General features: G+C 44.9%; 2 protein-coding genes and 1 long non-coding RNA gene across 9 annotated transcripts in view; 2 read left to right on the forward strand and 1 right to left on the reverse strand.

Annotated features, from left to right (window-relative positions):
* Nucleotides 1-9322, forward strand: part of CBFB (core-binding factor subunit beta) — a 36091-nt gene extending 26769 nt beyond the window's left edge. Inside the window, exons 6-8 of one of the 4 annotated variants that reach the window (XM_042438181.1) lie at nt 2674-7916; nt 8229-8506; nt 9027-9322. In XM_042438181.1, coding sequence (XP_042294115.1) covers nt 2674-2742 — 69 coding nt within the window. In that variant the 3' untranslated portion in view covers nt 2743-7916; nt 8229-8506; nt 9027-9322. Of the gene's footprint in view, nt 1-2673; nt 8507-9026 lie in introns of all 4 variants that reach the window. The other 3 variants (XM_042438180.1, XM_042438182.1, XM_042438183.1) reach the window with 3 other exon arrangements.
* Nucleotides 9289-16409, reverse strand: LOC121914617. Its single transcript, XR_006100548.1, has 3 exons — nt 15922-16409; nt 14831-14909; nt 9289-9478 (listed from the first exon to the last, which is right to left on the reverse strand). It is a non-coding gene; the product is annotated as an uncharacterized LOC121914617 (long non-coding RNA).
* Nucleotides 16410-16948: 539 nt separating this feature from the next.
* Nucleotides 16949-22744, forward strand: part of PHAF1 (phagosome assembly factor 1) — a 38494-nt gene continuing 32698 nt past the window's right edge. The window contains exons 1-2 of one of the 4 annotated variants that reach the window (XM_042438177.1): nt 17147-17283; nt 17944-18132. The gene's annotated coding sequence lies outside the window, so the exon portion shown is untranslated. Of the gene's footprint in view, nt 17076-17146; nt 17284-17943; nt 18133-19322; nt 20734-22744 lie in introns of those variants that run through there. The other 3 variants (XM_042438178.1, XM_042438176.1, XM_042438179.1) reach the window with 3 other exon arrangements.

A 22744-nucleotide genomic window follows, 5' to 3' on the forward strand; every position in this document is an offset into this window, starting at 1 on the left:
GAATAAAATGTGTCACTAAGTAACTAACAGTAGGAAATATGTTTGATGCGTCGTGCAAATACAAAACATTTTCAATTACTGTTAGCAAGTTACAATGTCCAGTGACAAAGCAGTACAGTACAGTGTTTTATAACAACGTATAGTGGCAAAAGGGCCTAAATATACCCTAAAGGCACCAGATCCTGTCTGATCTTGGAAACTAAGCAGGATCATCCTGTTTAATACTTTGGTGGGAGACCACCAAGGAAAATCAGATGTTGTAGGCTGTATTTCAGAGGAAGGAATGGGCAAACCCACCTCTCAGTATTCCTTGCCTAAGAAAACCCTATGAAATTCATGGGTCACCATAAGTCGACAGGCAACTTGAAGACACATAGACAAGGCAAGGCCAATAAGAACTCTTAAGAATTGCAGCATGACAAATAGCAAGCATAAGGATGAACGGAGCAATTGGGGTTGAAAGGTTGGACACAAGGGAACAGATGCAAAATTATAGGACGTCTCGGGATTCAGAGGAAAGACTGGTATGTTGGGATTGGGTTCTATTGTAGCCAGAGTCAGGATGCAGATACCTATAGAAAGGATGTATGTTACATCTGGAAAGTGTTATCTACAAGATTTCTTTTTAGTATGGGTAGTGAAATGTTTCCTCTGAGGTCTGCTTCAGCGTCATAATTATGCTTTCACAGCAAAAAAGCTAATATGTACAGGCTAATTCTTACATTCCTCATTTATATTGTCTTACAACTCGTATTGACACATTAAAATCAGAGTACATCTTGAGGCAAGGCTCTCCGATTTAAAGTCTCTAGTAATGCACATTAAATTTGTGTTGTCGGTCTGAAAGAACCATACATTGCCACAGATAAACCAACTTCCACTATCACCAATCTGATAATGAGGCCTGTAAATATATATTCCTTGCTAAAAGAACTGGAATTTTGTGCCAGGTCAAGCTGTCTCCTGTTACGCAGCTCACTAACCACTGCCCACATACACACAAATGGGCACCAAGTACAGTCTTTGGCTCCATACAGATTAAAGGATTGTAAGAGCTGGGTGTAAAATGAAAGCTGATATTTGTTGGATCCTCCAACTATTACTACATTCTGTTGCTTCGCTGTGCTTCTACAGAAGTCTGTAATATATGGTCTGGAACAAAAGTTCAAACTTTGGCCAAAGGTTTGTATTTCAAAAATACTGCTGAGTGAAATATTCTCCCTCTGTGTTAGGCTATAGCTAAATGGCCAAACTGAGTCAAACAAGAACATCAAAAAGACTGTTTACTGGATGTGCTGATGTTGCTGGTGTTTTTGTAGTAGCTCTGTCTCGCCACAAGTCCTACCACATCACGGGAACTCAAAGAAAGATTGCGTTCTGTCTGGTTGGAAGGCAGTAAATGTGCCTCACATGAGTGCTCCAAAAGCATTTGCCGATGCTGGACAGTCATGCAGCCTTCTGTCATTTCAGTGCTCAATTGCAGAAATAGGATTCAAAATGGCTGTTGAACCAACTGTTTCTAGAGGAAAATGATAGGCTTTCAAGTTGAATAGCCTGAAGGCAAAGAGTGGGGGGCTGTTCCAAGTATAAATACAAGAAAGAAATACTATGCATGATCTAAAATGCTGAAATAGCCAGTTAAATAGCATTGATAACCTTTCCAAAAAGTAACATGAAACTGAATAGTAACCTCCTCACACTTATTTTTTCAGTTGGCCGGTATTCTATCTCTATTTATACAGTATATATATCTGGAAGAAATCCTAGCTCCATATGGATTTTTTTCCCCATTAGGAAAAAAAGGTGCTTTCAGTTGAAAAAGAATTCTTTCATGGCTGGTAGAGATGCTATAAATATATAATTACTATTGATCACTGTCAGCTAGCATCTCACTGCTGCTCAACCCCTTTCTAACCTGCATTGACAGAAAGGGGAGCATATATTACAGTATTGCTTGACTTGCAAAATGGATGTGCTCCGTTCAGCCCTCAGCATTGATTCTGTGCAAAACATGGCATGCTGTCATGGGCATTCGGTGGCATTTTTGTAATGGACTACTTGCTGCATGTGTCTTGCTGCTCCAGTGCGCATTTGGGTTGTTTGTTTATTTAATCCATTTGTTTGCTACCTTTCGAGACCATAATCATATATAATATAAAACAATACGAATATATTAATAGAATATCCAATACAGTTTCAAATGAAAGCAGTTGCAGTTGCTGTAATTTCAGAATGTCCACCACTAGCAAATATCACAATAACAAAGCCTAGGAGAGCAGATGTATGGTAGGTTTTTCGGGAACCTATTTCTCTGCTAAGTCTAGGAAAAAGACAGAGAACAAAGCAACTTCATATCCCTACTTGTATGTATTACCATCTTTGTGATGCATGTCTGTTGGCATGAATTTGTAAAATACTGTTTTTCCATATTTGTGTTTTTGGAATCGGCTGCAAAAGATTGCTTTATTTCTCTTCCTCAAACTCCCGTTCTTAAATAAGGTTCAAAGCTCGTTTTAGAATAGTGAAGTCTCTTGGTTTGGTTTGGGGAGAAGAGAAAGGCTCACAACCGTTCACAGCGTGTCGTTTGAAATATTCTTTTGCCTTGATTTTGAAATATTCTAGGCATTTAAAACCCTTTCCCTTTTTTATCCCTATTTCTTTGTGTTAATGCAGGCAAGAAGGCAACAAGACCCTAGTCCTGGATCAAACCTGGGAAGTGGTGACGATCTCAAACTACGTTAAGAGAATTGGCAGCTGTGCCACGGATGCGCGTTTTAAACTTGGCAAATGACGGAATTAGAAGACCAGAAACTGTGATAACTGGGTATATACTATAGTCTATTCCCTGACCTGCGGCAGCCAATCTATCATGTCCTGCCATGGTTTGCACTATGTTTATGTTGCATTACCTACATTTTGGTTCTTTAAGCATGTCACCAGTGGGAATTTGAGATTCTTGTTTTTTCTATGCAAGCTTATTTTGTTGGCACTATTTTAGTGAAGAAAGAATTTATGCAGCTATATTCAAAAAGAAAAGAAGAGGTCCTCAACTAGTAATACTTGTTCATTTCAGGATAGGTCAAAACATTGCAGAATAAATAGGGTTTTTTTGTATGTGTGACTTCTTTGAAACCAAAACTTTCTAAACTAATTTTTATATGGGATGTTGGAAGTCTGTTTTTTCATAGTGTTCTTGCTTTTTAGACCTGCGTTCTTTGTGGTCTTGTCTTTTGCACTTTCTTTTTTGGCTCTAAACTTGCAAGACGTTTTATCCTTTTCTGCCTTGTGCCTCCGAAAAACCCAAGTCGCACAGTATTGCCAAGTGATTTACTAAATTACGTTCTTTCAAAAAAGACAGTTTTTTAAAGTATCCCACAATAGGTCATTTAGCAGCATGTCTACAGAGATTTTAAGCTGTTAGAGCATTCTGTTGTACATTCTCTTCTGCGCATACTATTTGACAGTTAACATGACCCTCTTCAGATAACCTACTTGAAACCCATAGGAGTTTGGCTTTCATTTTATTCAGGGACTTTGTGAGAATAGATCTAAAACCGGTCGCCACAGTTTTTGTGATTTAGGGTTGTCATTTGGCTCGGCATGGTAACAGAAACACCTTTAATACGGTTGTGTTGAAAATTGCTGCTTTAATTGTTTTTATGTGCTCTCTTATTCTAACTTGAAATATGAACTGAAACATTTGAACTGTATGCAAAAAGGCTCGTACTGATCTAAATATGCCTTGGGTTTTGGTTCCTGAACAGTTCTGTTCAGTAAAGTAAATGAGGTAAATAATGAAGTATCTGCTTTGAAATTCATCCCCTGCTTTCTTGCATCTGTGACTTGAAACCATAGTCCTTTCTGTACACTTTTCAATCCAATTGCTCTTGTTACTCTCCTTTGGGGTGCGAATATCAGCCTATGCGATGTAGCATTCATTTGCAAAGCCATCCATCCTTGAGGGCATACACTGCCCCTATGTGGACTGAGCCATAGTCACCAGCTTCCCTTTCAGTTTAAGAAAGACCAGCCCTTGTGGAACTGGAGATACGAGGCAAAATACACAGGCACTGTTGTTGTTTTTCTCATGTGAAACCAGCCTTCTACCTTTCAGTGTTTTAGCCACTCGATGAAGTCATAGTTGTGATTAACGTTTTAAGAAAACAGAGCTAGCCATGCAGTTTTCAAAAGTTAGAGTAACACACTCTTGGTCTCGAGAAGGAGTTTTGTTTTTAAGACTTTTCTTTTCTCTCTCTCTCTCTGTCTTCCTTTCCAAATAAGTCATTCCTACTCTGTGGAAACCAATCCAGGAATCCAAGATTTAATGTGATTGGACAGTTTGCCTTTCCAAAAATAACAGTAGCAGCAGCAGCAGCGAAAACAAGAAACACACGACCTTTCTAGTTCCAGGTCCATTCCTTACCACCCAAAATGTGACACACATGTAAGCATTTTTGAACACATTATCTGCCAGTGCAAATCAGGTCCGCCTGGTTCCCCAGTAGATGCAATGGGAGCTGTGGTTGAGAGAGCGTAGATTATCCATCCCTGCTGATTTACTAAATATTGAGAATGTTAGAGAGAGAAAGTTAAGTGGTTAAATGCCTGTACTGCAGCCATTCACTCACAAACCACAAAGTTGTGAGTTCGATTCCAGCCAGGGGCTCAGGGTCGACTCAGCCTGGCATCCTTCCGTAGGTCACTAAAATGAGTACCCAGCTTGTTGGGTTCCAGGGTTGTCTTGGAACCAAACCCCAGCGGATAACAAGGACCCATTGTATATATAAATGAAGCTGCTATTGCTATTGCTTTCAGACAACCCTGCAATAGGGTCCAGTGTCATACAGTCTCCTAATATATTCTTATTTTTCTTCTCTCCCCCCACCCCAGTTATTTTATCAAAATACAGTCAGGTGAGGCTGTGAGGCTGACTGTAGTAGTAGTGTTATGGAAAAGAGTGATTGCTTTCTGGCACGTGGGAGAAAATGGAGGGACGCAGGTGAGGGATTTTGCTTGCAAAAACAGCTCCCTGGAAAAGTGGTAATCATTCATCCCTTGGTTCCACCAGTTCAGTCAGTACTGCAGCCTCCATCCACATTTCAGCCGTGGGTTGTTAAATTACTCTTTTAAAAAGCTGCTCTGCATGTTATTTCGGCCACCTTTACCTGATCACTTTCCAGGCCAAAATACATAAAATGCTCCTTCTCGGATTAGCGTAGTCATTTAGGAATAGATTTTTGTGGGTTTTTCGGGTTATGTGGCCATGTTCTAGAAGAGTTTATTCCTGACGCTTCACCAGCAGGAACAAACTCTTCTAGAACATGGCCACGTAACCCGAAAAACCCACAAAAAAACTGGATGCCGGCCATGAAAGCCTTCGACTTCACATTTAGGAATGCTTTTGGTTTTGTCTTGAAAGCCTTTCTAGTGATTTTTAAAATATTCACCCAATATGAAGTGTTTTGTGCTAGCTGTGGGGAACGTATAACCCCACTAATACTGAAGTGCAACTCACATCATCCCCAGGTTGTGCTGGCTGATGGGAGTTGGGCTTCATCCTTTGCAAGGACAAGGTTCCCCTACCTTTATTTTATGCATTTCAGCTTCTACTCAGAATTGAAAATGTTTTATATGTATATAGTTTCCTCCTACTCCCAGAAATGTTTTTGTTACACATGGCAGTGTGACTAGGAAGCATTGTTCTTATTAGCTGAAACAGCTGGATGGTTACAAATACTTTTAAACGGAAATGGTTCATTCCGCTTTCCTGCGCATGACAACCCTGACTCTGTTTGATACTCTTCCCAGATAAATTCACTAAACAGCACTGTGTTGCCATCACATTTCATTTTGTTAACTTCGTCGTTCTTTTCTGTGCATGTTTTTCTTCACTTAGGAAATAATGGTTAAAAGAAATAAGGTACTTTAGGAAACAAAATACAAAAAAGAGAGGACTTTTGGTTGCTCTTTGCTTTTCTACCTTGGTATTCTCAGTCAATGTGGTGTTATCGGATCAATTCAGCTACTGTTTTGAAATCATGGATACACAAGTTATGCCATTGCTATCTGTGTGTAAATACTTTTTCTTGTTCTCCTGAACTATGCGACTGAATGGCCGTGTTCAGACAATCGTATCTTGGTTTAATAAATGGAGATAGGAATATGCCAAGCACACTGTTGCTTTGCCTTTCCCTTCACATTGTGAAGCAAACTTGGAAGCCTCTAATCGTCGGTTTGCATTTCATCCCTACCAGAAAGGTATGAATTGGTGACAAGCCAAGATAGTAAACCAGCTTCAGACTATGGTTTAGAGTTGTTTCAGAGTTTATGAATAACTTTTGTTTGCCAGGTCAAATGAAATTGAAACTGTGGTTAAGTTGGGGCTTCCCAGTTTAATGCTAAGCATTGCAGAGGGAAGAGTAAAAGGATCATAGTTACGTCAGCTTCTGATAAGGATTGTCTGAACCAGGCCATTTCATCTTAATGCTGGCATTAAGATCCAAGGCCCTCTTTCTCTCTCTGCTATTTAGTGCAGACCTGTGAAACGTCAACATTAAGTTATTGATGCAATTTGATATTTTTTCATATTTTCTATTTAAACAGAAGTTGCATCATCTTCTTTGAACTTGTCTCTTTTTGAAGAGTTGCCTTAAGCTTCAAGATTGCTTCTGCTATCTCCCCCCCCCCCCCCCCCCGGTTATGTTACTCTTATGTTCATAATAAACTTCTGTGTAGTGAAACAAAATGGTTGTAAATTCCTTTACAGCACCGATGCATATTTAAGGAGGAAAGCTAGTTCTGCAAATGTTTCTTTTTCCCCCACCTGCATTTGCTTTTATTCGTACACAGCTAGTCCATATTGCAAATAAAGTTTAATCCTTCAGGAAAATGCAGTTGATTTCCAAAACACTATGGACACAGCCTCTTCAACCGATTGTGTTAGCAAAGGTTTGGCATAAGATGGCTAGCATTTACAAAATAGAACAAATAATGGGAATTTAAAGAGGCCAGAAATGCATCACGTCTCACCGAAATGTTGTTGTAAATCATGTTTCAAAGCAGACAGTCCTGCCCCTTTTTGGGAAAATGGTGAGTAGCTTTACGGCTCTATTATTATTATTATTATTATTATTATTGGGGCATCTGAGGCTATTTTAATCCTGTTATTCGTTTTTGGGGGCACTGCAGATACACAAAAAGTGGAAGAGAACTGAACTCCAGACCAGATTTAGTGAAGCGGTTCATCATGCAAATATTAGAGATATAAACCTTACATGTTGTGTAATAAATTAGATGCTGGAACATATGGAAATCTGTTCTGAAATTCATTTCTCATGTCAGAGTAGAAAAGACTTGAAAGGAAACACTGACAAAATTGATTGATTATTGATTGATTGAATGTCTCCCAGGGTAGGATCCAAAGCAGCTTTGCCCAAGGCAGCAATTCGCTTTCTGCAGCCAGCGCATCTCTCTGCTCTTGCAGATACTCTTAAAATACATTTCTCCTTCATATCACTCAGTTTAACCTCACAATCCGTCTTTCTGGCCCCAGGTTAAGATGATACTTTTATAGCTACAGTTTTAATGACAGAATTGATCCAGTTCTCATCAGACTCGGCTAAATTTCCTCCTCGAATCCAGACTCATTAGCCTTTAAAGGCACTGGAAGAAATTCACGTTGATCAATTTCCCCAGGGGAATAGAAGCCAGCTCTAAGAAAGAAGGATCAGAAACCTGATGGGTTTTTTTAAGACCAATTAATAAATAACCTAAGAGATGGCGTTCCCATCGATCACAACTGACTCCGAATGGCTTGGGTTCCCATTGAGAGCTAATGTGCTTTTTGTGCAAGGCAGTGTTGCCGATCAAACAATGAGAACAGGTGACACGGCTTTCAAGGAACAAAACAGGTGCAGGTGTGTTTTCTACTTTTTCTTTCCAAAAGCCTATTGAAAAGGCTTTTCTGTTTATGTAAGTGTCTTGAGGAGAGGCCTGTATACACAGCAGCCTTTATTTTTTCTCTTCCTGCTTGTAATACAATACAGAAGCATTGCTCCAAAAGGAAGAGGTTGCAACGTATTCGCATATTTGGTACCCTTGGATCCAATTCATATTCCTCATGGTGACAATGGCATAGTCGTATCAATAGTCCTATGTGCTGGTAGATATCAGAAATTATTATTATTATTAGTTTATCTACTTATATCCCACCTTTTCCCCCAATATAGGTGAGAAATAACCAGAGGACACACGGGGAGAACGTTGTTTCTTTGCATATCTGGGTCATGGCACACAAGGATCTTCTAGTGGTCCCCAAACTTTGGACCACCAGGTGTTTTGGACTTCAGCTCCCAGAAATCCTGGCTGCTGGCCAAGCTGGCTGGGGGATTCTGGGAGTTGAAGTCCAAAGCACATGGAGGACCAAAGTTTGGGAATTGCTGATAGCCCAACCTGCCATGCGCTCTTGAGAGATGGCCATCCAACTTCAGTCTAAAAACCTCCAAAGGTGAGTCTACACTCTGAAATAGTCTCTTCCAGTGTCAAATAGACGTCAAACGGGGGACAGATTTGGTTAAAACGTCCCTAAAGTCAGTGAATATGTAGGTCTCACCATATTGGTAGTTTATAGTAATAATACTAATAATATAATACTAATAATTATTATCCCACTCTGTGTAACACAACCAGGGATCTAGTTCTCTCTTTAGCTCCACTTGTTCTAGAAATGCCCTTCTTTGATTGACTATTGAGAACTGGGTCGAAACCCTCCAGCATCATTAAAACACAAACACCCTCTTTTATGGAAAGGGCTTTATTTGACATTTCCCATGCCAAAGAATGATCTGTTTTGCAGTGTGCTTTTTTCGGCATGTGGCAGGCAGAAGGATAACAAAGTTGTGTGTGTCTCTGTGTGTGTCCCATTCCCCCTTTGCCTAGAACAACAACAGTGTCGCAGCACCCCTTGGTTTGGAAGAGCACATGACTCCTTTCCTAAAGTTGTTTTCTCTCTTCTCCACCACCCCCAGCAACTTCCCACCCTATTTGAAGAGAAACTCAAGTCCTGCTCTTATTTCAAACCAGGGCTTCGGTCATGAAAACACGCTCCTGCGGTTAACGGAAGAATTGGGGCTACTGTTTGCAGGAGAAGGGAGGAATGAGGTAATCTGCAAGGCGGCCTGTTTTTCATGCAAGGCGAAATGTTGAAGGCTGCAATCCCATTCCTACTTGCATGAGAGTAAACACTTTTCAACTCGGAAGGATCGCTTTATGAGTATCCCTGTTTTGGATGGAGTTATGTGTGGGCACATGCACCTCCAAGTCACCTGTTGACCCATACATTTCATTGAGTTTGCTTAGACAAGAAATAAACAGATATATATATTTACCAGTTCCTTCCTCTGAAATATAAGCTACAGCAACTGGGATTTTTGTTGGCAGTCCTTCTGGCCCAAAAGGCACCTTTTCTGAAAGTTCCAGCCTACAGTGTTTTGGGAAAAGAACAATTTGACATTTAACAATAACAAAACACCGACAAACCTATTTCATTAATAACAACAACAGGCAGAACTTCCTATCCCCTAATTTCTGGACCATACAGTTAAAATGCTAATGTGCTTTTCTTTATCCGGAGAGGAATATACCCACTTTTTTAGTCTAGATCCTCTACATTTTCTTATCTTATATAGGGAAATAAAACTTTAAGGACCAATCCTATAAAAGTTGAAGGCTTTCATGGTCGGCATCCCTAATTTTTTGTGGGTTTTTTGGGCTCTGTGGCCATGTTCTAGAAGAGTTTATTCCTGACATTTTGCCAGCATCTGTGGCTGGCATCTTGGTGGCTGGCATCTATTACCCATGAATGGTGAGAGTGGGGGGGGGAAATCTCATTTTTGCCTAGAACTTGAGATCATATGATGCCATAAATCATAGGCTTTGTTCACACAACGTAATGCCGTTTTTGCTGTGCTTCTCAAAGTCTCCCTGCCCTCCTGTGGACCACTTGGAAATTGCTAGGATCTTAGAACTTTTTATTGTGGGTTCTACAAATCCAAGCATGCACACAACTCATATTTCAACAGCAGGAGTCTTGTCCTTTCCATTACGATCAATATACCTGTGTGCGGTCGGCCTTCCCTATTTGTGGCCCTGGCAGCCCAAATTGAAATTTAAACCAGGAGAGGTAAGCCAAATTAATAAGCCAAGCGATACACTCCTATAGGATTCTATGAAGAGAAGGTTAAGGGGTGATATGATAGCCCTGTTTAAATATTTGAAAGGATGTCATATTGAGGAGGGAACAAGCTTGTTTTCTGCTGCTCCAGAGAACAGGATCCGGAACAATGGATGCAAGCTCCAGGAAAAGAGATTCTTCCTAAACATCAGGAGGAACTTCAATAAAAGCTGTTCAACAGTGGAACACACTCCCTTGGAGTTAGTGGAGTCTCCTTCTTTGGAGTTCTTTAAACAGAGGCTGGATGGCCATCTGTCAGGGATGCGCCGATTGAGAGTTCCTGCATGGCAAATGGGGTTGGACTGGATGGCCCTTGGGATCCCTTCCAACTTTAGGCTTCTATGATTCGGAGATGTTTGTCACCTATGTAACTCTAGCACTTTGTACTTTGGGAACAGAAGACTGGGTTAATATCATGTTTTGTTTGACCTAGTTAGCTCACTGTAGATGGTTGGAAAGAAGGCTTTTCCCTCTTCCTCCAAAATTGGCTCCAAAATATAGAGGAAGGTGGTAGTAGAGCAACATGCCAGCAGCTCCTGCACAGAGTAAACCATGCCTGGGTTTCATAGGAAATGACATCCTCTTATCGAACGCAGGCCTCTCGGTGGGTGTCCCCCGAGTAAAGCAGCAACACCCCATCTATTTGCACAGTGTGCCACACTGCACAGTTGATACATGTGCCTGTCTTCCCAAACTTCTAGCCTCCTCCCTTTGCAGAAACATGAGACCCTGTGTTCCTTTGCCATCCAGAAGTCGGAGATGAAGTGGGGGCCAGCCAAATTTCAAGACACCCCCCTTTTAAAAAAATGCATGGCACTGTGAACGGCGTCTCCGGCGCAACATGCAGGATGTATTATCTGTAAAATAAACCGCCTTTGAAAAATCAGGGAGGAACGGGCGCATCTGTTTCTAATGAAGGGTACAAATTTAGCTCCAACGCCGGCATGAATCACAGCTTTAAAATATAGCTGGGGAGGCCAACGGTTGTTACGCGCCAGCCGTCGTAATGAAAACGGATGCGGGAAGAGAGAGAAAGAAATGTAGTGTGCCAGGGACCAGTGGCTATTTTGTGGTTAAGAGCCCCCAACCAGTGGCTATTTTATAACCTCGTGGTCCTTCCTCTTACAAGGCCAATCCATCCTCTTCCTCCTGGCCTCTTCTTTCCTTCTCACACTGGAGACTAGTCCAGCATCCCAAGGTGCGTCTACACAGAATGCAGTTTGACACCACTTTCAGCAACAACAAGTTTATTCTGCGTTAGCCCATCAGAATTTCTGCCAAAAAAAAAAAAACAACAACAACCACAAACTCATACACAAATTGAACAATTTTGTTGTTGTTGTGCCTCCACGTCATTTTTACTAATGGCAACCCTGTCACAGGGCTTTCTTGGCAAGTTTCTTCAGAGGGGGGCTTGCCATTGCCATCCTCTGAGGCTGAGAGAGTGTGACTTGGCTAAGGTTACCCAGTGGGTTTTGCTGCGTTCCTTTTACTAACTAATCTACAAACGTAGGTAAAAAAATTAAAGAAAACAGCAAGATGTATATTACACAAATAAAACCGTTATCTAGTGCAGCAGTTCCCAAACTTTGGTCCTTGGGATGTTTTGGACTTCATCTCCCATAAATCCTGACTGTAGGGCTTCTGGGAGTTGAAGTCCAAAAAATCAGGAAGACCAAAGTTTGGGAATCACTGATCCAGTTACTGAAACTCTATGGTGTTTGACACCTTTGCCTGATGATGAAGCCATTGCAGCTTCTAAAGCGTGCATCATATATAATGTGTCTTTTGTTGGCCCCATCAAGGCATCCCTGTTTTGGGGATTTGAGATGTTATTGTACTTTACAATTCCCAGGATCCCATAGCATGGAGCTATGGCAGTTAAAGGCTGCATCCACATTTAAAAAACAATTGTGTCAAACATATAAACATGCAAAATGGATCTCTCATTATATCCAGCGTAGGTCCACCCTTATATTTTATCACCAGGCAGATTAAAATCCTCTCCCTTCATCAAAGCTGCATTATTTCTACAGTGTAGATGCAACCCTGAATGGGAAGATGCTGTTCTACCAGCAGCAAGTTGAAGCTCTTGTGTTGCTGCTTGTGTTGCAGTAGCGGAAGATATTTCTCTCCTCCGGATGCTCAATGGGTGGGACAGATATGGATAAAATCAAAACCAGATTGGCCTGTTGCTGAGTTGGGTTGTTTCCGTTTGCCAGTTCTCTGCCGGCTTCCTTCTTCCCCCGATGGCACTTTCATCAAAAGATAACACAGGCCTGCAAAACCGAGGGTCATAAAAACATATATATATGCTGGTTTCATAGGAATTGGGCATTCTAAATTCAAAAAATGACCTCCATCTCAGTTTTCACAATGCGCTTTGACGTTTCCGTGTTGTAATATGTGACCGGACCAAATGATCCTGCAGAGAATTATCCTGCAAAGGGTGAGGGTGCATCTACATTGTAGAAATAATGCAGTTTGACACCACTTTAAGTCCTGTCGCTCCGTCCGATGGAATCCTAGGGTTTGTAGTTTTACAAAGTCTTTAGCTTTCTCTGCCAAAGAGTGCTGGTGCCTCACCAAACTACAAATCCCTGAAAACAAATAGAAATATCCGATTTATTAAAGGATTGTGCACCAGATGGTTCCACACCAGAGAGAGATTTCACAGAATCAGAGTTGGAAGAGACCCCCAAGGGCCATCCAGTCCAACCCCTTCTGCCATGCAGGAACTCACAATCAAAGCATCCCCACTGACAGATGGCCATCCAGCCTCTGTTTAAAGACCTCTAAGGAAGTGTGTTCCACTGTCAAAAAGCCCTTATTGTGAGGAAGTTTCTCCTAATGTTGAGGTGGAATCTCTTTTCTTGGAGTGTGCATCCATTGCTCCAGGCCCTAATCTCTGGAGCAGCAGAAAACAAGCTTGCCCCCTCCTCAATATGACATCCCTTCAAATACTTAAACAGGGCTATCATATCACCTCTTAACCATCTCTTCTTCGGGCTAATCATACCCAGTTCCCTAAAGTCTTTTCTCATAAGGCATGGTTTCCAGACCCTTCACCATTTTGGTGGCCTTCCTCTGGACACACTCCAACATCCTCTTTGAATGAGGAAGGAAATGACAAACCCCTTTGGAACAAATCTTGCTGAGAAAACCCTTTAGGGTGGCCATAAGTCAGAAGTGACCAGAAGGCAGACAGCATCCAAGTTCAGAAAGCTGTGAACAGTAATAAAAATGTATAGGCAGATGTCATGATTCCAAGAAGCCAGTAGGTGTCAGTATTCCTCTAATTTTGACTTCCAAGCAATGGAAAACAGCTGTTTACTATGACCCTTGGATAAGTCCAGGGTAAAATGTAGGGGCATCTAACAAAGGATGAAGCAAAGGGAAACAATGCCAAAGAACTCACAAAACTCTGGCAGGCATAACTGTTTGTATTCACCCTAAAGATTGGATGGATAAGAGAGTAAAGGGGCTTGATGCTTCTTTTAAGTTCCCCCGGGGATGGACTAAGCCAATAGTTCCCAAACATTGGTCTTCCAGATGTTTTGGACTTCACTTCCCAGAATCCCTGACTCTTGGCCAATCTGGCTGGGGGTTTCTAAGAGCTGGAGTCCAAAAGCCCTGGAGGACCAACGTTTGGGAGCCGTTGGACTAAGCTTTTGCTTTTTGCTACTCCGCTCAGAAAAGGGGATGGTTTCTTTTCAAAGGAGAGTTAAAGTACAGTACTTGCATTGACCCACGGATAAGTGGACCCTGATCTTCGGGGGGTTGAACTGCTCGACTAAAATGCCTAGACTTATACATGAGTACATACAATACGTACATACAATAGCTGATTCAACGACAAATGAAATAAATAAGAAATGCATAAACATTGCAAAACATCTGGAGCAGTGACCAGCCTTGTTTCTGTACGCTTGTCATTCAACGCACAAGACACAAACTGTGCTCTTTAAGGGATTTTGGACTTCAGCTCCCAGAATGCCAGGCTATTGTCCAACATGGCTGAGGCTTCTGGGAGATGAAGTCCAAAATCTCTTCAAGGGGACCATTGGTTTCAAGCCTCTCATATTCAACGACAGTTATCTTCTCCATTTTTCCTCTCTGGCTTTCAAACAAAGGGCTGCCTAAGGCCATGGATCCATAATAGAATTTGTTCATTCATCTCATCCTTGGCAAGTTTGGATAGAGACAGCTGTTGTTTTCTTTTCTCCTCCTCGAACGGGTTGCATGCTTTAGCAGAATCATGACCCTTTCTAAAAAGGCGCGCGCATGGATCCAGGACCTTGGCCGAGGGAGATGCTTTTCTCAACTGATCTTTCCCTCTTTGCTTTGCTTTGCGAGCGGGTTTAGGCCTGGTGCCCAGGTGGACATCAACTTGACAAGGTTGCTAATCCCTGTAATCACCAGCTCAGCGCATGACACATGTTGGCCTCCACTAGACCGCTCGCCCATTAATCATGCGCCATCTGGGATGCAGGAGCCTCTCCTCCTTGGCAGCTACAATAATTGGACAAATTGTTGGAAAAGTTGGGCAGCAGAGATGGGTTTGGAGGAAGGAGAAGGACACTACTCCGACGAACTCACCAAACTCACCGCCTGATGTGCAAACCACTGTCTCATGTTGCAGATGCAGTCCTATGTCTTAAGACTTTATCACGCCAGCCTTAAAAATCCAAAGATACAACCTTGTTAGTCTGTAGAATCAATATGTAAAGAGATCTTGTGGTGCCTATGAGACTCACTGAAAGGAAGAAGCTGGTAGCATGTGCTTTCATAGATTTGGGCCTAGTTCCTCAGAGGAGGAACTATGCTCAAGTTTACAAAAGCTCATGATAGCTTATGCAAAGGCGTTACAAGATCCCTTTGCATAAGGATCTTACAGCTGCAATGGTGCAATATATTTCAATAGGTTTTAGCAGGATAAGCAGAGGGAGGAACAGGGTTGCCATGCAGGAACACTTACTATTTGCTGTAAAATGTGCCTAGGCTCAGGCCTAGGAAAGCTCATGCTGCCAACTTCTTACTTCCAGTTAAGACTCAAAGGTGCTACAAGATCCCTTTGCATAAGGATCTTACAATCTAATGCATTTCAATAGATTTTAGCAAGATAAGAAGCAGAGGGAGCAGGGTTGGCATGCATGGTCATTTACTATTTGCTCTCAATATGCCTCTGAGGAAGTAGCCTCAGGTCTAGGAAAGCACAGGCTGCCAACTTCTAAATCTCAAAGGTGCTACAAGATCCCTTTGCGGACTGATTTTCTGGACTTACGCGGCTGTTTTTGCATTCTAACAAAGGTGAAATTTAAGCCCGCTTTGCCCGAATTGTGAAGAAACGCTCCTAAAAAGTCTCTGCACACAGCAGGGGAACCTACAGATCCCAGTTTCGAGGGGGTTGGTGGCGTGAGGAATTGTAGGCAGAACCAGAAAACCCCCAAAACATGGGGTTGTGTGTGTGTGTTTCATGTGCCTCTGTGGACCCAAAGCTGTATTATTCTGCAACAACTGTAGGAACAGCAGCAATTGCCAAGGCATCAGTCTCTGACAGAGAAGGCTCAATGCCCTTGCATTGAGCCAGGGCTGTCAAAGCAGTCTCAAATTGGGTTATTTCTGCAGTGTGTCTTGGACTGAGGTTAAGGGTTGGGAACTATATAGGCCCTGGGGCCAAATCTTCTTACCAATCTCTGGCGCAAACTTCGAACACAAAACCGGTCCGGCCAGCCTTTGCTAGAAGGGGTTGTTGATGTGCAGGAAACAGCTGCAAAGGCAAAACAACACGACACAGAGGTGAGAAAACAATGTGGGTGCTTCCCTCTGAGCGTGTGCACAGAACCTTTTGTATCTGTACTTCTGAGCATAGGCAGAGTTCCTTCTGCACCTCTGAGCATACACAGAATGCTTTCCTCCTCACCTCTGAATATCTGTGAGGGGGAACAAGATATTATTATTATTGTTATTATTATTATTAAGGAAGAGACCCTGTCTGTTGCTCTGCAGCCTTGAGAGGAAAAAGGGGCGTCTGTGGAGGGTGCCAGATACCTCTGAGCACATACAGAGTTCCTCATGCACCTCTGAACGCACACAGAGTGCTTTCTCCCTCACCTTTGGATATCTGTGAAGAAGGAAAAAGCAAGATATTACTGTATTATTATTATTATTATTATTATCATCATCATCATCATCATCAATACTAGAGAGAAGAGAGCCTGGCTGTTGCTCTGTCCCTTTGAGACTAAAACACCAAAGGGGTGCCTTTGGTGCACCTCTGAGCATAGGCAGAGTTCCTCCCGTGCCTCTGAGCATACACAGAATGCTTCCCTCCTCACCTTTGGTTATCTGTGAAGAGGGGGGAAGCAAGATAACAATATTAATAATAATGAATAGAACCAGTCTGTTGCAGTGCACCCTTAAGAGGAAAACACGAAAGAGGTGTGTGTGTGTGTGTGTGTGTTGGATGCCTCTGAGCAGGTACAGAGTTCCCCCTGTGCCTCTGAGCATACACAGAATGCTTCCCTCCTCACCTCTGAATATGTGTGAAGAGGGGAAAAAACAAGATATTAATAATGATGATGATGATGACTAGACCCAGTGTGTTGCAGTGCACCCTTGAGAGGCAAGCACTGAAGGGGCGTCTCTGTATGTGAGAGAGATGCCTCTGAGCATGTGCAGAGTGCCCTCCCTGGTCATTATTCCCTGGGAGAGGGAGGCTGCAGCCTGAGGCCTAGGCCTGTCTCCTCCTCCCTTCCCTCCTTCCTTCTCTCCTCCCTCCGTCCCTCCTCCTTTATTATTTATCCCTCCTTCCTTCCCCGTTTTTGCAGCAGCCGCAAGTGAGGTGAGTCTCGGTGGGCCGCCCCTTGCTTCCCCCCTCGGTCCTCCTCAGGCGGAGGAGGAGGAGGAGAAGGGGACAGCTCTGGGGGCGAGGAAGAGGGGAGCCCCTCGCCCCCTGCTTCAGGGGGGCTCCCTTGGAAGAAGCCAATGGGGGCACTGCCTGCCTCTCTGGAGCCAATGCTTCTGTGTCTGGGGGAGGGGGGATTAGATATGTATGTATAGGTATATGTATATGTAAACCTTGCCCCCCTTTTGGGGGACCATGTGGAAGGGGGCAAGAAAAGGGGTTGTGCCCCCCAATATTTTAAAGGGTGCTCCTCCCTCCCAATATTGTCGCAGGGGTCCTTCTTCCTCGCATATTATTTCAGGGGGGCTTTCCCTCCCACACCCCTTTTTCAATGGGGCTTCTCCTTCACCCCAATATTTTCAGGGGGGCTTCTCCTTCCTCACATATTTTTAGGGGTAATTCTGCCCCTTATTTTCCAGGGGGGTTGTTTCTCCTTCACCCCAATATTTGCAGAGGTGCTTCTCCTTCCCTCTCTAACCCCCCCGCCAATATTTTCAGGGGTCCTTCTTCCACATATGTTTTTAGGGGTGCTTTTCTTTCCTCACATATTTTAGGGGTGCTTCTCCTCCTTAATTCCCCCCCCCCAGCAAATATTAGGGAGGGAGGGAGAAGTACCTCTGCAAATATTGGGGTACAGAAACACCCCTGAAAAATATGGGAAGGAGGATCACCAGCGGAGTTAAAGCGGTCTCGAACTGGATTATTTCTGCCATGTGTTTCGGACCTTAGTTAGCAAAGGTTAATTATAACCAGAGGGTTGTCTCTGTTGAACTGATTCACTTTGCCTTTTTCTTGCATGATACAGGAAAAGAGATTGTTTATTCTGGCTTGTCTTGGAGGAGGAAATACAGCATCAGCAGAAGGAAAGGAGAATGAAACTCTATGACCCTAACAGGGCAAGGGTCTCAACTGTTTGGTGACCCCATGTCTAAGTCGAGGACAGATTTTAAGGCCAGGATTATAGGTTTTGATATGACCCGTGGATAAGTCGAGGGTAAGACCCAGAGCCAGGTAACAAAAGATCTAAATATGTCCAAACTCTGGCCCTCCAGTTGTTTTGGACTTCAGCTCCCAGAAGCCTCAGCCACCTTGGCCAATGGTTTGGGATCCTGGGAGCTGAAGTCCAAAACACCTGGAGGGCCAGAGTTTATGATGAAGCAAAGCCAAACAGTGCCAAGAACTTACAAACAGACATAACTGTTTGCGCTCAGACTAAAGGCTGGATGGATGAGAGAATAGAAGGGAATCAGCGCTTCCAGGACAGATTATGCTCTTGCCTTTCAGGGAATTGTTCCCCTTTTTATCATAGTTAAAGTACAGGAGATGCATTGACGCATGGATAAGTCGAGCCAGTTTTGGGGGGGGGTCAGTTTTTTGACTAAAATTTCTACATGAGTCTATACAGTAATATAATATTACAGTATTATATTGCTTTTTAAAACCCTCCAGCTAGATTGACCCAAGGGGCTGGGGAAGCCTGGCAGTTGTAGCCCTTCCCCAGTAACTTTTCCAAGCCTGATAAAACGTGCTGAATTCCTTGCTCACAATAGAGAGAGACGCACACACAAATAGGGCCTGGGTTTCTGTCTTTTGTAGCCCAGGGAGCAGCAGCAGGGCAGCCAGGTTTGGGGTGTCATGAAAGGACAGAAAATGGCTGGTGCTTTAGTTTATCATTTTGCTGCCAGAGGGAAGCATTTGTGGGATGTTTTGCTTTCTGTCCACACCTTCCACCCCCGGATCTTAGCTGGCTTTGGATGATATACACCTTAACTTTGCTGAGTGGGAGAGGTACAATTTATTGCTCCACCTCAGGCTGCAAAATGTCTTTGGCCCTTTCAAACCTCCTTCCAGGGCCTCTTGGCTGAAGCAAAAGGAAGAGGTTGCCCTCTTTTCACTCACTGATGAAAGGGCATGTGTCTTGCTTTGTATTTTGCCTGACAGGTCAAGTCTCCCTTATCCGAAATGCTTGGGAACAAAAGCGTTTTGGATTTCGAATCCCGCCCCCACCCCCAGATTTTGGAATATTTGCTTATGTAGATGTCTCTCCACATTTGCGGGTTTGACTTTGCAGATTTGATTATTTGTGGTTTTGATTCATATGTTCTCTCTTGGTCCTCTAGTGTGACTCTTTCAGATGTTGACCATAGAGTTGTACTGGGGGACCTAGAAGTTCCTAGAGAAAACACTACTCTAGGCTTTTGTAGGTCCTCAAGCATGATTCTGTGACTAACCTCTGGCAGATGCTGACCATAGAATTGTACTGGAGGAGCTGGAGATTCCTAGAGAGATGTTCTCAGGTAAAAAGAATACAATCGTCCCTCCCTTTGCACAGATTTTGCACCCGCGTCCCTTGCTTACTTGTGAGGGGCAAACGGAGGGACTTAAAATGGGGAGCGTGCCCCTATTCAAGCCAATAGTAACCCCAGCGAATGTGGAGGGACCACTGTACTGAATGATCTTGGAGATGGGACCCAAGTCTAAACAGGAAATCTGTAAATACCTGACAAACATTTGTTATTGTGTGCCCTCAAGTCGTTTCTGATTTATGGCGACCTTAAGGCAAACCTACGAAAATGTTGTTTTCTTGGCAAGATTTGTTCAGAGGAGGTTTGCCTTTGCCTTCCTCCGAAGCTGAGAGAGTGTGACTTGCCCAAGGGCACCCAGTGGGTTTCATGGCTGAGTGGGGAATCGAACCTAGTCCCCAGAGTCCTAATGCAACACTCAAACCACTGTGCTACGCTGGCTCTCCATATAAACATACCCTGAATTTTATACATAATGTTTTTAATAATGTGCATGAACCATTGAAAAGGAAAGACGTCACTCTCTCAGCCACCCGTGACAATTCTTTAGGAACATTTCAAGAGTTTGTAATTCTGTATATAAAGCAGACTCACCCTGTGCTATGAGGGTGCCGGCAGTATTGGACGGTATGTGTGGGTTTGGGACATCCGTCCCTATTGCTAAGTTGGGATTCTTCTTGAGGGTCTTATCTGGAGAGATTTCCACAATGGGCAGAGTTTCTGAGTGGCCTATCTCAATTGTTTGAAGGGGGCTTAACCTTAAAGAAGGGATGACCTGCCCTTTTTACCCTTTGCACCCTGTCCACTTTATTTAAATCTCAAATGTTGGGGGTGTTTGGAAAGTTGTTGCATTTTCTACAAAAGAAGTCCTCCTCCATTCTTTGCACAGTCTGTTCCTTATGACAGGAGTGGGGAGAAACAGAAGGGGTATCCCAAGCTTTGGCAGGGAGAGAATCAATATAGCTCACTTTTGTTCCTGGCAGAGGGACAAGGCAGAGGTAAAAACAGGCCGGTTTATATGCCTCTCGGTTCTCGAAGCATTTATCCTGGATGTCTGTTGTTGAATATGGATGTAACCTCAAAGTAGTACGATGGAAAGGAAAGATACAGGCCCAAGTAGCCTGATCCTGCCCAGGCTTGCATAATATAATTCATGTGTATACTTGAAGCTTTGAATGTTTACAAGATTGTGGAATCTTATCAGTGCTGTTCCTGAACTTCAGCGAGAGAGAGATGGAACAACTTAGTGCTGTTAAGAATAAAGTTATTAACCACAGCCCATGCGGAGCAGTATTTAGCAGCAGAGAAGGAGCCGAGCATCCTGACTTCGGGTGGCTCCGCCCACTAGCTCCTGGTAGGCAGGTAGGAACAAAAGAACAAAAGGAGTGACCGGGCCCTGGCCCCCTCGCCCTTGCGGGCGGAGCTACCCAGGAACCCCAGTCTTCTTCCTGCCTCGCACCTGGTAGGACGTTTCTCTCTTCCAGCTCCAGAAGATTGCTCAGCTTACCGCTCCCCGGACTTGCCTGGCTCCCTTCTCTCTCTCTCTTTCTTTCCCAAGCCTCTCTCTCTCTCTGCTCTTCAAAAAAAAAAAAAAAAAAAGAAGCCTCCTCTTCCTTTTCCCTCCCGCCTTTGCTTCTCCGCTCCCCCCCCCTCCCGCTGGAGACATGGCTTCCGACGGGGAGACCAGAGCCACAGGGGAGCTCGCTTCCACCCTGCCCGGGCCAGCCCCGGCTTTGCCGGCTGCTCGCCGAGCGGCATCTCCACTGCTGACCCTGGAAGTGGAAGCGCGACCGCAGCGGCCGGAGGAAGCCCTCCCTTCCGCTGGCGGCTCAAGGGACCCTCAGGCGACCCAGGAGTGGTCAGAAGAGGGAGAGCCCTTACTTTCCAACACCGGCGAGGACGTGAGTAACTCTTCCCCGCCGCCGCAAATCTTGAGGTGGTTCAGGGCCTTCCTAGAACAAGAAGCTCCCTCCACCACCGGGGCGTCCCAGGGAGGGAACCAATCTTCAGGCTCGCGCTACCGCGAGGCCAGCATGCCACCCTGGGGGACCACCGCTTTCCCGGGGGGGGGCCACTGCTTATGTGGCCAGGGCCCATGCTCCCACAGACCTTCCCGATGGGGTGGGGGATGGCGCCGGGGTTCCCCCAGGCCAACGCTCCCATCGCGCCAGCAACTCATGGCGGGCGCCATGTTGGCCGGCCTTCACCCCGCCCACTTCCGGATGACCCGGAAGTGCCCCGGCGGCACCATGCGGCCGCTCATGGGCGCCGCCATCTTGGCCATGCGGCTGCCCATGGGCGCCGCCATCTTGGCCAGCCAGGGCCCAGCGGCCACCGCGAACGCGCGGCGGCGGGACTGGGCAAAGTTGCTCAGGGGGGTGGCGACACTGCGGGGGCAGAAGACGCTCCCTCCGCCACCAACGAGCTTCAGGCCACAGGCCAGGCCAGGGAGCGACAGGGACGCAAAGCGTCCAGGAAGCGGACCTCCCCGGCAGGAGGGTTCGGCAATGGTGACCCCTCCCCCAGCCAGACCCCTCTAAGCCTGACAGGCAACCATGATTCAGGGGGAGAGGACGGAGGGGCTTCATGCTCCTCCTCTGATTCAGAGCGCTCCTTCCTCCCACCATCCAAGCGCCCCCGACACGATAGGGCCTCTAGCCGCAAACGCCCTCGCGCCACGCTGTCCTCCGAGGACGAAATATCGGAGGACTCCCTCAACCCCTCAGCCTCGGAGGCAGAGGAGGGCGAGCTATCGGAGGATGAAGGAGAGCCCAGGGCAGACCCGCAATTGTCCTCGCGCCTGTTTAAACAGGAGGACTATGTGCCGCTCATTAAAAAGACTACTAAGACCTTAGGCATCGCTCTACCCACAGGACAAACCGATCCCTCTCCCGACTCAGACCTTCCTAGGATGAGTGAGGACTTATTCCCAGTGTCGGTCTCTCCGGTCCAACACATTCCCTGTCCGCTTAACATCATGCAGATTATTAGGGATGAGTGGGCTAAGCCAGCCTCCGCCAGGGCCAACCACGGCATCACCCGCAAGTACTACGTACTGCAGCCAGCCGTCATGGACAGGCTCAGGGTCCCATCCGTGGACGCCCCGGTGTCGGCGCTCGTCTCTTCAGCCGTCTTCACTAGAGACGGGGAGGACACCCTCAGAAATCCCGAAGACCGTAGGGCCGAAGGGGCACTTAAGAAGGCCCATGAGGCCCTATCCATCGCCATCAGGGCCGCGACCACCGTCTCCATGGTGATGCGAGCCAGCCTCCAATGGTCCCGCCAGCTGCTGGACCTTCTGCC

Source organism: Sceloporus undulatus, chromosome 8, assembly GCF_019175285.1.
Source record: "Sceloporus undulatus isolate JIND9_A2432 ecotype Alabama chromosome 8, SceUnd_v1.1, whole genome shotgun sequence".
Lineage (NCBI taxonomy): Eukaryota > Metazoa > Chordata > Lepidosauria > Squamata > Phrynosomatidae > Sceloporus > Sceloporus undulatus.